Raw genomic sequence first — 15,553 nt, forward strand, 5'->3', positions numbered from 1 at the left:
TGTCTGCTGGGTATTTTACTTGGCCCCCTTTTTTGTGCCTTCAAAAGAAAATGCTTTCTGAATTCCTTTTTAAATGGAAAGTATTATTCTTGTTCCATATCTGTAGAAACTAGATACCCATTTATAGTAACATACCATGGAGTTATAGATGTTAAATACCTCAGGCTTTGTATGGTATAATAGTGTCAGTGAGTCCTCTGAATTGGGGATGAGGGGGTGTTCTTGTCCAGCATTCATTCCACAGAGAGTGAGAGCTTGAACAGGATGGGCACCAACTTACCCAACATGACTCCCAACCCAATATTACTTTCGTATCCTGGCCCTTCCCATTATCACCTTCACCACCAAGATTGAGGACTTTTGAGTTCTTTGTGTATGAATGTCCAAATATTTAATATAGACATGGATAGAGGGCAGGCACTTGCTTGTGAGAACACTCCCCATGGAACACAGAATCTGTGGGAGGAGGAAAAGTTGGAGCACACACACCATTTTTAGCCCAGGACTTCTTTCTACTTGAAAAACATTCCCAAATCATTAACCAGGGATCCTTACAACTAAAAATAACCATAGTCTGTACTCAAAAACATAAATGGGAAGATGTTTTTCCTTGCTTGCCCTTTGTCTCTCATTTGTCATCTTCCCTTAAAATGTATATGTTAAATGCTCACATGGGCATGTTCTGAAAGCAGACAGTCCCACCCCCTCACTCTCAGAGAATAGATTATAAAAGCTCACAACATCCACAAAAGTTAACACAGAAAAGATTTATGAAGATAAACACACACCGTGTAAAGGACAGATAGGCTTTCCAGATTGCTGACCTTAACGATGATTTTTTTCATGGATTTTTACTTGATTTTGGAATAAGCACATGTTTTCTATTGGCACCAAGTTTCCTAAACTGGCACTAAATCATCCCAAAGTACTAATAATCGTGATGGAAGAAAATATATAGTTCTCTTAGAGCTTCTGTGGTTGCACTGAGTTTTACCCACTTCTAGCTCCAGAAAGACTTGTGAAAGTACTCATGAGTCCTCCACAGAGCTTAGGACGGTGATGGCCGCTCTCAGGTGAGTTTTCCTTTGTGCTGAATCATCTTCTGTGAGAGTTCACGAGACTCAGTGCTGACTCAGGTGAAGGCAACACCCTTTCCTGTGAGCTCACACAGGTGGCCAGGTTAAATAAGTGGTGAAAGGAGTTTGGTACATTCTCCTGAGTCAACTTTGTCAGTTTGGGAGGCATTGTAAACTTACCATCAGAAGGAGATTATAGAGTGCTTTTGTTCCTAAGCTTTATAGAAATTAAAGTGTGTGTGTGTACATGCACGCGCACGGGTTTATCTGTCATGACACCTATCAGATTTCATCATCTGTGTGCATTGTCTGCAGGAGTCCTGTTTGCCTCTGTGAACAAAGGGGGAAACCACAATTAATTCTGGGATCCTCTTTTAGCTGTATGTCCCACATCTATCACCAGGCAGGTGATTGGAGCAGTATTAAGTTTGATCCTATTTCCTACTCCCCCCCCCCCCCCCCCCCGCATAGAGGTTGGAATGCTCATGGGAGCAGCCAAGAAGGTAGGCCAGGAGGAGGTTGAGGAAGTAGAGGAAAAGCTGGGAGGATCCAACTCAAGATCATTAGAGCTGATTTTTCAAACACTGTCATGGGGAGAATCCAAAAGAAAGTCACTGTAAGATCCTTTAGCAAGAGGGATGGTTTCGTATGGACTTCCAGTCAAGATGGCAGAGTAGGTAAATGCTGTGCTTACCTTCTCCCAATAACCACATCAAAGTTACAACTAAATTATAGAGCAACCATCACTGAAAATGACCTGAAGACTAACTGAACAGAATTCCTATAACTAAAGATATAAAGAAGAGGCCACAATGAGACTGGTGGGAGGGGCAGAACAGGCAAGTCCCACATCTCTGATATGGCGATTAGGATCAGGAGGTCTAGCTCAGCTGTGAAGGTACCCCAAAGAGCGAGGGGACCCAGTCCTACACTGGATGCCCCTGCCCAGGGCACCAGTACCAGGAAGAGGAGTCCCCATAACACCTGGCTGGGAAAACCAGTGGGGATTGCATCTGAGTGAGACAGAGGGCTGCTAGAGTCCCAGGTGTCCCTCTTTAGGGGCCCATGCATGGACTCCAGTGCTGGGACAGCATATTGAAAGGGCCAGGGACATATGGGGAGGAATTAAATTGTCTGGCTGCTGGAGGGGCAGGGGTCAGGGCATTTGTCTCCAGGGATGGGAACACTGGCAGGTGCCATTGTTCCTTGGTTAAGCCCTCCCCCTACTCACCAGTGTTGGTGGGCACCAAATCTCTGCTCTCCTTAACCTGGCTAACACCTTTCATTCAGCCATTTCCCTAAGACCCCACCCACATGCCTGACCAGAGCCACTTCCCCAGGCTTTTCCAGAGAAGCAGTCAGCCTCGCACTTTGAGAGATTTTAGAAAAGGTCCACAAACCCCAAACGAGCCTCGGCGTGCCCTGTCCCTCTTTCTTAAAAAATAATAGAAAAGATCAATGAAACTAAGAGCTGGTTTTTTGAAGAAATAAACGATATTGATAAACTTTTAGCCAGACTCATTGAGAAAAAAGAGAGGGCTCAAATAAATAAAATCAGAAATGCAAGGGAAGAAGTGAATACTATGTACAATTATATCCCAACAAATTGAACAACCTGGAAGAAATGGATAAATTCCTAGAAACATACAATTTTCCAAGACTGAATCAAGAACAGAAAATCTGAACAGACCAATAACTACTAATGAAATTGCATCAGTAACCAAAAAAACTTTCAACAAGCAGAAGTCCTGGACCAGATGGCTTCACAAGTGAATTTTACAAAACATTCAAAGAAGAATTAACATCTATTCTTCTCAAACTAGTCCAAAAAATTCAAAAGGATGGAAGGTTCTCAAGCACATTCTGTGAAGCCACCATTACTCTGATTCCACCACAAAGACACTACAAAAAATGAAAATTATAGGTCAATATCCTTGATGAACATAGATGCAAAAGTCCTCAACAAAATATTAGCCAACCAAATTCAGCAATACATTAAAAAAAAATCATACACCATGATTAAGTGGGATTTATTCCTGGGATGCAACTTTTGCTCAATATCCACAAATCAATTAACATACACCACATAAACAAAATGAAGAATGAAAATCATGTGACCATATCAATAGATGAAGAAAAAAGTATTTTAGAAAATCCACATCCATTTATGATAAAAACTCTAAGCAAAGTGGGAATAGAGGGAATATACCTCAACACAATAAAGGTCATAATGACAGACCCACAGCTAACATCACACCCAACAGTGAAAAGCTGAATTTTTTTTTTTTTTTCAATATCAGGAACAAGACAAGAATATCCACTTTCAATGCTTTTATTCAACATAGTTTTGGAAGTCCTAGCCACAGCAATCAGACAAAAAATAAATAAATAAATAAAAGGCATTGAATTGGAAAGGAAGAAGTAAAACTATCATTATTTGCAGGTGGCATGACACTATATACAAAGAACCCTAAAGGTTTCACCAAAAAAACTATTAGAACTAATAAATGAATTCAATAAAGTAGCAGGATACAAAATTAATATTCAGAAATCAATTACATTTTTATACACCAGTAACAATCAGAAAGAAATTAAAACAATCCCATTTACAATTGTATCAAAAATAAAATACTTAGGAATAAATTCAACCAAGAAGGTGAAAGACTAGAATACAGAAAACTGTAAGACATTGAAGAAAGCAATTAAAGATACAAATAAATGAAAGCATATACTGTGTTCATGGATAAGAAGAATTAACATCACTAAAATGTCCATTCTACCCAAAGCAATCTATAGATTCAGTGCAATCCCTATCAAAATACCAATGGCATTTTTTTCGGAACTAGAACAAATAAACCTAAAATTTACATGGAACCACAAAAGACCCTGAACAGACAAAGCAATCTTGAAAAAGAAGAACAAAGTTGGAGTTATCACACTGCCTGATATCAAACTATACTACAAGACTATAGTGGTCAAAACAGCATGGTACTGGCATAAAAACAGACACATAGATCAATGGAACAGACTAGAGAACCCAGAAAAAAACCCACACCTACATAGTCAATTAATATGACAAAGGAGGCAAGAATATACAATGGGATAAAGAAAGTCTATTCAATAAGTGGTGTTGGGAAAACTGGACAGATACATGCAAAAAAAAATGAAACTAGAACACTTTCTTACACCACATACAAGAATAAACTCAAAGTGGATTAAAGACGTAAGTATAAGACCTGAAACTACTCATATAAAATTCCTAGAAGAAAACATAGGCAGTAAACTCCCTGACATCGCTCTTAGCAGTATTTTTTGGATATGTCTCCCTGGGCAAGAAAAACAATTTAAAATAAATAAATGGTACTACATCAAACTAAAAAGTTTTCGCACAGTGAAGGAAACCATCAACAAAATGAAGAGACATTCTACTGAATGGGAGAAGATATTCTCCAATGATACAACTGATAAGGGGTTAACATCCAAAATATATAAAGAACTCATGCAACACCAAAAAAAAACTAACAATCTGATTTAACAATGAGCTGAGGAACTGAATAGACATTTCTCCCAAGAGGACATCCAGATGGCCAATGACGTATGAAAAGATGCTCAACATCAATAATCATCAGAGAAATACAAATTAAAACCATGATGAGCTATCACCTCACCTGTCAGAATGGCTATCATTAATAAATTAACAAATAAGTGTTGGCGAGGATGTGGAGAAAAGGGAACCCTCGTGCAGTGTTGGCGGGACTACAAATTGGTGCAGCCACTATGGAAAACAGCATGGAGGTTCCTCAAAAAATTAAAAATAGAACTACCTTATGACCCAGCAATTCCACTTCTGGGTGTTTATCCGAAGAAATTCAAAACACAATTTGAAAAGATATATGCACCCCTATGTTCTTTGCAGCGTTATTTACGATAACCAAGATATGGAAGCAACACAGGTGTCCATCGATAGTCGAATGCATAAAGAAGATGTGGTACATATATACAGTGAAATATTAGCATAAAAATGAATGAGATCTTGCCTTTTGTGACATATATGCATGGACCTAGAGAATATTATGCTAAGTGAAATGTCCATGAAAGACAAATACCATATGATTTCACCTGTATGTGGAATCTAAAGAACAAAAAAATGAACAAAACAAAGACTCTAGATGCGGAGAACAAATTGATGGTTGCCAGATGGAAGGTGGGTCGGAGGGCTTGGTGAAAAAGAGATTAAGAAGTACAAACAGTACAAACAGTCATGGGGATGTAAAGTACAGCATGGGGAACATAGTCAGTAATACGGTAATAACCATATGGGGCCAGGTGGGTGCTGGACTTACTGAAGGGATGACTTCCTAAGGTATATAAATGTCTAACCACTATGCTGTACACCTGAAACTAATCATGTATAGCAACTGTAATTGAAAATTTTTTAAAAATAAATAAAAACTGTACCATTCTTTTCCCACTCCTAAAGCCACCCACTGCCCAAACCAGTCTGGACTTGGATCCCATGTGTAGTGAGAACGGCAGTGTAATCTATTCCAACTCTCCTTCTCTTGGCTCCTTCGATGTTCCCTAGCAACACCTTTCTGTATAACCTGTACTTGGGAAGATTACAGTTTGTTTCCTCAGAGCTATTAAAAAATATATTATGTATTTTCACCCTCCCGCCACTCCCAAGCCCTGTCCCACCCCCAAGTGGGCTGTAGTCAGCCTCATTTTAGGTTTAAATATCTGTCTCTGCCTTCTCCTATGGAAAAGTGACTTGTCAAAGCCCTGATGCTGCCTCATCAGCTAACTCACATGCCCACCCTGTCCCTCTTACCACTACTCTGGGCTGGATGGTGCTGCTGGCACAGGTTATTCTGGGTCTGTGCCTCATCACCACAGCTGGCATAAAGGGGTGTGAAAGGAGAAGGTTGGTGAGTGGCCTTCTTAACTAGGTCAGATTATCTGTGACAGTGGCACAAGACAGACACAGGTGGCTGCAACATGCACACACAAGCATGCATTGTGTCAGCCCCATGCGGTACGCCCATGTTGAGGTTGGCTGTCACGGCCATAAACCATACTCTATTCTGTGTCCTGTGCCCTGTCTCTGCTCTGCTTCCCCAGGACTCCCTGTAGAGCCATACAATGCCTTCTTCCCATTTCAGAGCATCTCTCTGGAATATTGATGGGAATGTCCTTTGGCACAGTTTCCTTCCCTCCTGACTTGCCAGCATTAGCTGCTAACTCTCTCTGCTCTTTCATCTGAAATTGAATGAAAGGAGAAGGTCATTTTGTTGGCCCAACAGCCGAATCTAACTATTAGGTAGAAAATACAGTGTGTTCTCCCTGTTGGAAGAAAATCTTATTAGACTAATTGCTCTATTTATATAACTAGTCCTCTTTCTCTGAAATCAGACAGATTATGAAAAAGGAAAAAAATCCTTTTAGCCATTGCCTACATTTTAATGAGTGTCAAAGTACATTTGGATCCTGTATCTCAAGACACATTATTATACAAGGTTAGTTTAAACTCTATGTTGTGGAATATCCAACAACTCAAAACCAAAGCCTGTATAACAGAACCCACAAAACATGAGCGTGCTGTACCCAACACTAGATTTATTGTACAAAGAAAAGTTCTCCATTGCACCCTTCGTCCTGCATTCAGTATCTCTCTTCTATCATTAAAGCAGATACAACTGCACATTAAAACCTAAGTATTATGTGTCTCATTTTAAGACTATCTTTAGAAATCTCTGCTGTCAGAAAAATTGTTTTCCAGAGACCATCACTTCCACCCCACTGTTGGATCTTGGGACTCTGAAAGCAGAAACAGACCTTGTTCTATCTTTCCTGGCTGCAAAGTGGAGGAGCAGGGAGAGCCAGAGTCAAGGCTTCCAGTCCATGCTCCTGCCTTTAGGTAGAACAGGATGGATCTACAAGTGGTTTAACAAGATGTTTACTGACAAGAAGAGGGCTTCTTTAGTGACAGGCATTGTACATTGATTAGCTCGTTTACTTGCCATAGCAACCTTATGAAGTACAGAAAAGGTCTCCACTTTATAGTTGGGGAATCCGAGGCCCAGAGAAGTTAAGAAACTTGTACAAGGTCACACAACTCATCAGCAGTAGAACCTGGTATACAAACAGGTACTGAAACTGCAAAGCCTAACCAGTCAACTTCTGTCCTCTGTATCAAAGGAGCTCTTATATATTTTACATGTATTTTCCTGCTTTGCAGGAGGCTTCTCAGGACATTCTTATATAAACCTGGCCTAAATCTCTTACATTTCACTGTAGAACTCCCTTCAGGAGGACGCATGGCTGACTGCTTTCCGCTATGGTCATACCTTCTCCATAGCCTTAAAAGAATTGTTAAGTTCCTCATACTCAGGGCCGGTGTGCCTCTGATTCCTTCAGTATCCTCTAATTAAATTCCACTTTGACAAGGGCCACAGAAGGAAGGAGAATGCAAAACGAGTCCATACATTCTTAATCCCTCTCCTTCCCCTGCTTTCCAGTCAGCTTGAGACTTATATTTGGACTGGAATCGGGTTTTCCACCCTAGCCTCCTCACTCTTTGTAGCTATAAAGTGCTTTTATTGACCCTAGAAAACATTCTGCCTCCTTTAGTAAATGTGTCCAGAATCTTTCATGAAGTAACTTGATTTTCTTCCCTGGCTGACTTTCTCGTTTGGACTGCAGTCAGGAAGAAGGTCAGTTGAGGTGAGGCAAATTTTAAGAGTGACCTTAAACGTGGACAAATGATTGCTCAAACAACACTGTTGTTAACTTGTTTGCATGTGGGTTCCATTAGGGACATAAGCAAATAGAGGAAGTTTTCTGCAAAGGGATTATGCCGTTACCCTTCACAGCAGCAGGAGCACCGTGTGTCGGGAGAGTCCTGTGCCTGGCCTGAGGCAGCAGCCCCTCCTGCCCCCAGCCTTACACACCTCCACCAGTGTGTGCCATGAAAGAGTTCAGGCCTGGGACTAATGTGAAATGTTCCCTGAACTCCTCATCCCTGCATCTTTGGAGGGGGGTAGTCCTAGCAGGACTATCCCTCCTCCTCAGAATGGTCCCTGTCCTGGTTTCTGTTTCGTGGTATTCATTCTCCTCTGGCTTCTTCATGAGCCCCTCCTGCTGCCACCCTGGATATCCTCTCACTCTGTGCCAGGGCTCAGGAGCCACACAGAGTCAGTGAGTGAAGCCAGCCAGGTGTGAGGCAATAGGGGGTGGTGGGGCCTGTGGCTGACCAGGGCTCATATGCCCCATCTAAACAGGGAGCCACTGCTCAACTCCAGGCCTTTTCTTTTTTTTCCCAAGAAGAAATGTAGGTCTAATGTTGCAGAATATCCCATTTTCCAAGAGAAATTGGAAAACTTGACTTTTATGTGATGACACATTTCCTAGTTTTTAAATGTTTGGCAAGTAGTTAAAATTTTTAAAACACACTATATAGGCCAAATAAAATGTCTGAGGCCTGGGACTGGTCTCAGTTTTATACTCTCTCTCCCTCTCCACAATCTTGCCTGCCCTCCCACTTGTAGCTCTTGCTCTTTTACCAAATGTTGATGTCTCAGAGATAGATCTCTAACCCGGGCCTGCACCCCAGATTTACAGGACTGGTAATCTCCATGTGGATATCTGTGCACCTCACGTGAAAGGCTGAGCTCGTCAACCTCCCAGATCTGCACAGGTCTCAAGAAATGTTAGTGTTTTTGTTTCATTCCCCTGACAAAAATACTCTGCTGCTACTACTTCTCTTAATACTAATATTAATACTCCCCACAGTAATCTGTTACGCCTCTTTTGTGACCGATTTCCATTACCCAACACCACCACTCTGTCAGCCACCCAGCGCGGACGGACGGCCCCTGTGACCCTGTACTCCATCCTTGTCCCTTCACCCAGCTCCCGGCTGTGTGGATTGTGTTGGGTCTTCTTCCACAAGCCCTACAGGGCTTGCTCCCAAGTTTTCCTTCCCACTAACCAGAAACTCGTCCAATTTCTGAACGTGGCATGTCTTCTCAGCTTCTATCTCAGCCTCCGTATTGTTCACCCACCACCAATCTCTGACCTCTCTGTTCAGGATTTACTCATCACACTATAAGAGTCATCTCCTAAATCACAGGGCAGCCCTCGTCTCTCACCTCTTCATACACTTTTGATGGATCCTACTGACTGGCCCCCCCCCCAGTTCCTCAACCATCCCTGCCTGCCAGCTGCCCCACGCTACATGCTCCTCCACCAACATCCCAGGTGCTTACCCGTGTCTGTGCCTTTGTGCATCTGTTAGACATGACTGTCTTCCTCCTTCATGCCTATGTTCATTCTATTCACCTGCCTCATCTCTTGTCCAATGCCATCCCTTCCATGAGCCATTGCGTTCTCCCCAGCAGCCCCCAATGCTCTTTGCCCAGTCCCTCTTTGAAGTTCCCACACAACTTTGCTATGTCTCGTCTCATTTCATCCAGCTGTGTGTTGCTTGCCTCTTGCCCCTTCTGTTGATCAGCTCCTTCGTGGGGAGACGCTGTCCTTAGCATCTCTGTCTCTACACAAGGCCTAGTGCACTGCCTTGCATACAGCAGACACCTGTAAACCTTTGTAAATTGAACTGAATTAAACTTTAAGTGGAAGATGGCTGTATCTAAAGGGCTCACAATATTAAAAGTCAAAACAAAAAAATGTTTTGTTATTCAAAAGGCTTTACCAGAACGTTAAGAGAAAGTATCAATCTAATGAAAGGGTTACTCTGCATTTTCAGGGATGCAGTTCTTAGAGGAGGAACAGCCATGGTTTGGTCTACTTTTCCTCAGGCAATGCCTTTCCACAGTGCCCCTTGGAAGTTTGGCTTCAGTGCCAGGGCAGGGAAGAATGGGCAAAGTCTCTCGGACACCAGCACTTCTGCCACCCTGACACTAAGAGGCATGCACTGTTTCTCTTGCCCAGAAGAACAAATTGTATCCACCTATTCACAGGCTATCCTCTGCTAGCATCATTGGCAGGCCTGAGAATTTCCCACAAGCCATCTGGGTCTATTCTGCCATCCTTATATCCTGAGTTTTTTACAGCAGTTTTTTTTAATTGGCTCTTAGAATAAACACAGCTGTGCCATCAGGGATTGCATCCCATTGACTTTCCTAAGGAGAGGATCTACTCACTTATTTTGTGTATGTATTTCCCCTTCCTTTCTGAGTGGCACAGGCTCATCCATGGAGAGTCCAGGAAGCATGAAGTCCTAGCTCTTCCAAGACTGAGTTATTCATGAGATACGTATTTCCTAAGTCTACGTTGACCTCTGTATGTGCCTGGAGTGATAACTGCTCTGATTGGACCTGTGGAGCTCTGAAAGCTCCTTTTACTTTCAGGTTCCACTTCCACTCCAGCACCACTTGTGGCCTACATTCCTTGTCACTAGGAAAGAGGAGAAGCCATTAAACCCCATCAGTGTCTTCATTTTTTGTTGTCTCCCCTTTGAAGCTTTCTTAGCATTTTATGAGGTCCATCGTGTCAGATTTGCTTAGGGACTTGCGCAGCCTCCTCCTTCCCCATGATAATTTTGATCTGAAGCAACACGGGAGGCTTTGCAGCTTTGCACACCTGCCATGCTGGGATGGCCACCTCTAACACTACCATTTTATGTCTGCACCTTCCACAAGATTTCATCTTTATTTACGCTGGACATTCCACTCCAAAGCCATTTCTATGAACACAGCATTACCTTTGTCCTTTGTGGCATAAATCAAACTTGGAAAGGGGTGCTCAGATGCTGTCATAAGTTGCCATAAATTTGTTTAAAGATAACTTGATTTAAATTTTAAAACAAAAACAAAACTGATTATCCAAGGCAATTTTCTTTGAAAAATTGGAAATTAAATTAGCTTAAGTGTCTTTGAAATCGAAAATCACATTCTGGCCATGAAAAGTGAATTATCCCGTACTAGTCCTTGGTCAGGACGTGGTCAGAACACCTTTATTGGCCATTTTGTGAAAGTAGATTTAGCCCAAAACATCTTGATAAAAGTTCAGCCCCAAGGAACTTTCCCAATTGATATAAATACAGAAGATTTACATACACACATTGCTTGAATGTATGGCAGTGCTTGTTTAAGTTTTTGGCCTATGTAGCAAGATTCTCAGCCATTAAACACTTCAAAATGGAAGGGCAGGGGAGAAGGGGGCATCCTGAAGAAAAAAAAACTTTTCACTTAAAACTGTGATGGCTTTGTTGCATAAAGAAAAGTGGCCGACTTTGTTTGTCCTAGAGCCAGAACACAGAACTTTAAGTTTTTCATCCTCGCGGCTTCTTCACATAGATCTTCAAAATAACGACTCTCACTCTTCTCTCTGTGGTTTTGTCAGAGAGCAGGAATCCTGGCCAGCTAGTCAGGTCTCTCAGAAAAATGGCACAGCTGTTCCCAAAAGTAGCCCCATTCATAAGATGTGGGCTGTCTACAACGGCAGAGTTGGAGAAAAGCACACTATTTTATAGAGTTTCTTTTCTTCAAAGAGGAAAGAAAAATACATGGTATTTACAGAAAAGAAAACTGGACCCTTCAGCTTTATTTCAGTGGCCACGTCTGAAATGGAAGTGGTGCAGGCCATAAATACACACGAGTAATTGCACCTTTAAGGGATAATTCATGTCGGCTGTGCTGCCCGTGGTGGAAAATTCAGCGAGTTAAGCAAGATCAGCCAGAAAGCCTCACACAGGCTCCTCTACCCGGGCTAATGCCAGTCATCTTGTGACATACTTGTTATATATGGTTGAAGGATTGACTGTCTTTCTCCCCCTCTGTCTCAGTTCATGACCAAGAACCCCACCAAGCGCTTGGGCAGCCTGACTCAGGGCGGTGAGCATGCCATCTTGAGACATCCTTTCTTTAAGGAAATAGACTGGGCGCAGCTGAACCATCGCCAACTAGAGCCACCTTTCAGACCCAGAATCGTAAGTGTCCAAGACCGTCACACTCGTAGAGTTTCCTTTTTCTTAAAATGTCATAGTGTTCTATCAAAGTCCGTTGAGTAACTGGATGATTCCCGATGGAATAACCAAACCAGGAATTCAGCCTGACAGTTGGCAGAGCAACCTCACCCCGGAGGAGGCTGGGCTCCTTGCTTCTGAGGCAACACCTTTCCATGTGCCCAGGTCTGGGAAGCCTGAAACTTTACAGGTTTCTCCAAAAGAGTTTGGCTAACTGAGAAATTTGTCATTCCTAAGCTAGTTTCCTTATGCTCCTTGTTAGGGCACCTGTCCCAAGTCCCCAAGGAAGTACAAGGGGTGTGAGATGATACTCACTTCAGTAAGTCTGGCTCCTTGGCGTGGAGAGCCTGGGTCTGTAACTGCTACTCCAGCACAAACCTCAGGCCAGAACAGGCCAAGTCCTTTTTGACTGAAGAAATACTGGGAGCACCAGGGTTGCCTCCCCAAGCTAGACAGCTGAGTGGGGTGACCTTCCTGAGGGTGGTCCAGCTCTTAGTCTGTAGGTCAAGAGATCCACCATGGGAAGGTAGAGACGCTGAGATAGCAGATCAAGAGTTAGGGGGACAAAGGGTGCTCCAAAGGTAGAGAGAGAGAGAGAGTATCATTGACTCAGGTGAGAGACGTGAGAGGTCTAACAGTAGTATAATAGAAATGACCTTTTCAGCAGCAGTTTATAAAGATGTCAAATACCAACAGTTCCAAACACACAACTAGCTTAATCTGTAAGAGCCTGCTAGGTTGGATACCAGGCACCCAGAGATGAAGCCACTGCCTTTAATGGGTAACCCCCCGCCAGCTCCTTTGGGGTAAGAGAAGGCTTTGCCATCTGGGCACAAGGAATCTGACCGGTGAGTAAAATGAGAGGCAGCTGTTCCCTAAACTCAGCATTTCCAAGAAATCTTTCAAGAGAAAACAGCTTCAATCACATACCTATTGTGATTTGTACCTATTGTGTACAAACAATAGGTGGGCAAGTGTGAATTTATTCAACCTCTGTTGACAAACACGAGCTTGTGTGCCTCTCAGTAAGGCCTGCTGAGAAGTAGCACCTTGGTGAGATGCAGAGTAAAAGGTGAGCGAGCTGGCTGGTTCAGGTGATCAAATTAATTCCTTAGCCTCCCAGCCTAAGGCTGGCCTTGTTCAGCAAGATTTTCATGGGGTTAGTGAATTGTTGGTTACCAAATGCCATAATAATACACAATGCAGTGGAATTACTATAAAATGCTGTTTAATCATAATTGTTATAACTGTAAATAATGCTGCTGCGTGAGTAGCAGAGAAGTTCTCTGAACTCGTTGGAATGAACTAAGTCCCATGGAAGATGAATAAGTCTCAGGTGCATAGAATCTGACCCTGGTTTCCTTTTTGACAGAAATCCCGAGAAGATGTCAGCAATTTTGACCCTGACTTCATAAAAGAAGAGCCAGTTTTAACTCCAATTGATGAGGGACATCTTCCTATGATTAACCAGGATGAGTTTAGAAACTTTTCCTTTGTGTCTCCAGAATTGCAACCTTAGCCTTATGGAGAACGAGACAGTATGAGAATCACAAGGGGCTACAGATTTTCCAGGAATTTCCTTTGTGGGAAACTCCCCAGCATCAGCCTTCGAACAAGAATGTTACCTTCAAGCAGCAGGTGGAGAACTCTGAAGGAGAGAACTTCAAGAGATCAACTACTTCAAGTCCTGAGGGAGCCATGGCACTGGAAGTAGTTGATACTGACATGAGATTTCATGAAGAAATATACTGTTCAACCTTTGAGTTTCCGTGGCTATTTTGAGCTTGGGATATTAACAGGAGCCAGAACAAGAGCAGGTGTGAAGAATAAACTAGATCCTAGACATTCTGAGCCAAACAGGCTTTCTACTTCAAGGGTCAAATCAAGGCTTTGTATGGACCTCTCTGTAAGCCAATGAGCCCCTAATACTGGCAGTCTGCAAGAACTCTTCTAAATGTTAGTGAAGAATCTAAAGATAAGGAAATGGACCACTTTCAAAATAGAATGATTTACTCTGAAGAAACGAAAAATGGTATGCAAAAAATTCATTACTTAAAGCCCAATCTTGAAAACAGATATGGGGCACCAAGACAACATTCCAGCTTATTCTCTTATCCTTACCTTAATAGATATTTATTGAATGCCTTGTAAGACGGCGCCACAGTACCCAGTAGTATAAATAGATTTGCATTCACCAAGCTTTCATTCTACAGTCCATTAATTTACCTGAATGGTGTTTGCATTCTGTGAAATGCCTCTCCACGTTGCATATGTCATACTTCTTTGTCTGCACTTAACTCTTTTTTCACAGAAGGCTCACTGCCCCAACAGAAACTGTCCCCACAATCAGGTGAGCTAGAGGTGCTTGCTGCCTGCTCTCTCTTGGAATCCTATCCTGGGGCAATGCGTCAGTATTGCCCTGGACTCCTCCATGAAGAATCGCTCGCCACTCACGTCAATGACAAGACATAGCTTATACGTTAGCAGTTTATTTAAATTATATTTTAAGAGATAAAGATGTGTGTTTCGTATGCATTTTAATAATTAGAAATTGCTCTGTACACGGGACATTTATCAAAGAAGGACCGTCTAATATGTACCCATATATGCAGTTGGACAATTTTATCTGGCTGGAAATAAATGCATTTTGTAGCAAAAGGAAATTTTTTTGTCTGGAAGGATTTGTCCCATCCCCTTTGCAGAGTAGATACCCTATTCAAATAATAGCTTTGAGTAGAATGGATAGAACTCTTGAGAGGAAAGTTTGGCATAACCGTCTGTATATCCCTTAAATGAATAATGCCTCTCCTACTGCCCAAAACTTCCATTCTGAATCAGGGTAAGGACTGGTAATCATTGCTACAGCAGACTAACGCTCAAACTTTCAGTGGCTAGACAGAATGTTCATTCCTCATTCACATAAAGTATAGTGCAAGTTCAGTGGCCCTCTTCCATCTTGTAGCTATGCCACCTGGAAAACATAGCTTCCAAGGTTGCCACAGCAAAGAAAAGAGATGGAGGAGGTGCTCACTGCCTAACTACTTCTCTGAGGAGGGACAGATATCAACTCACTCACATTTGATTGGCCAGAACATGACCTCCCTCTAACTACAAAAGGGGTGGGGAATTACAGAGCAGCAGGGGTGTCTGGCTAGTAGTAACAGTCTCTGCTCGTGGTTCCTTTTTGCATTCCAAGGGGAAAAAGACTTGGATGACTTACTAGAGTACCTAGGAACCCCCTCCTACATTTATTTAGCACTTAGCCTTTCATAGGCGCTTTCACTTATGTAATTTTACTAGATCTTCATAATATCCCTAGGAAGTAAGACAGGTAATTCTACCACTATTTCCAGGGGGAATACCATGGCACATTTTACAAATGAGAAGAAAAGAGAGGCTCAGAAAAGTTGTTATTGGTTGCCACAAGGTTGCAGACTTGGTAAGGTGTGAATCCAGTCTGAAGTTCTAATCCAATAAACTTCTATAGAAAGGG

The 15,553-nt window shown here is 42.4% G+C and overlaps 1 protein-coding gene across 1 annotated transcript in view; it reads left to right on the top strand.

Annotated features, from left to right (window-relative positions):
• The window catches only part of PRKCH (protein kinase C eta), a 214,941-nt gene extending 200,223 nt beyond the window's left edge, over positions 1 to 14,718 (top strand). The window contains exons 13-14 of the mRNA XM_019750783.3: positions 11,881 to 12,024; positions 13,433 to 14,718. Coding sequence (XP_019606342.1) covers positions 11,881 to 12,024; positions 13,433 to 13,579 — 291 coding nt within the window. The 3' untranslated portion in view covers positions 13,580 to 14,718. The remainder of the gene's footprint in view (positions 1 to 11,880; positions 12,025 to 13,432) is intronic.
• Positions 14,719 to 15,553: the final 835 nt, after the last annotated feature.

Source organism: Rhinolophus sinicus, chromosome 3 (assembly GCF_057876585.1).
Source record: "Rhinolophus sinicus isolate RSI-liver-muscle chromosome 3, RSI-T2T, whole genome shotgun sequence".
NCBI lineage: Eukaryota > Metazoa > Chordata > Mammalia > Chiroptera > Rhinolophidae > Rhinolophus > Rhinolophus sinicus.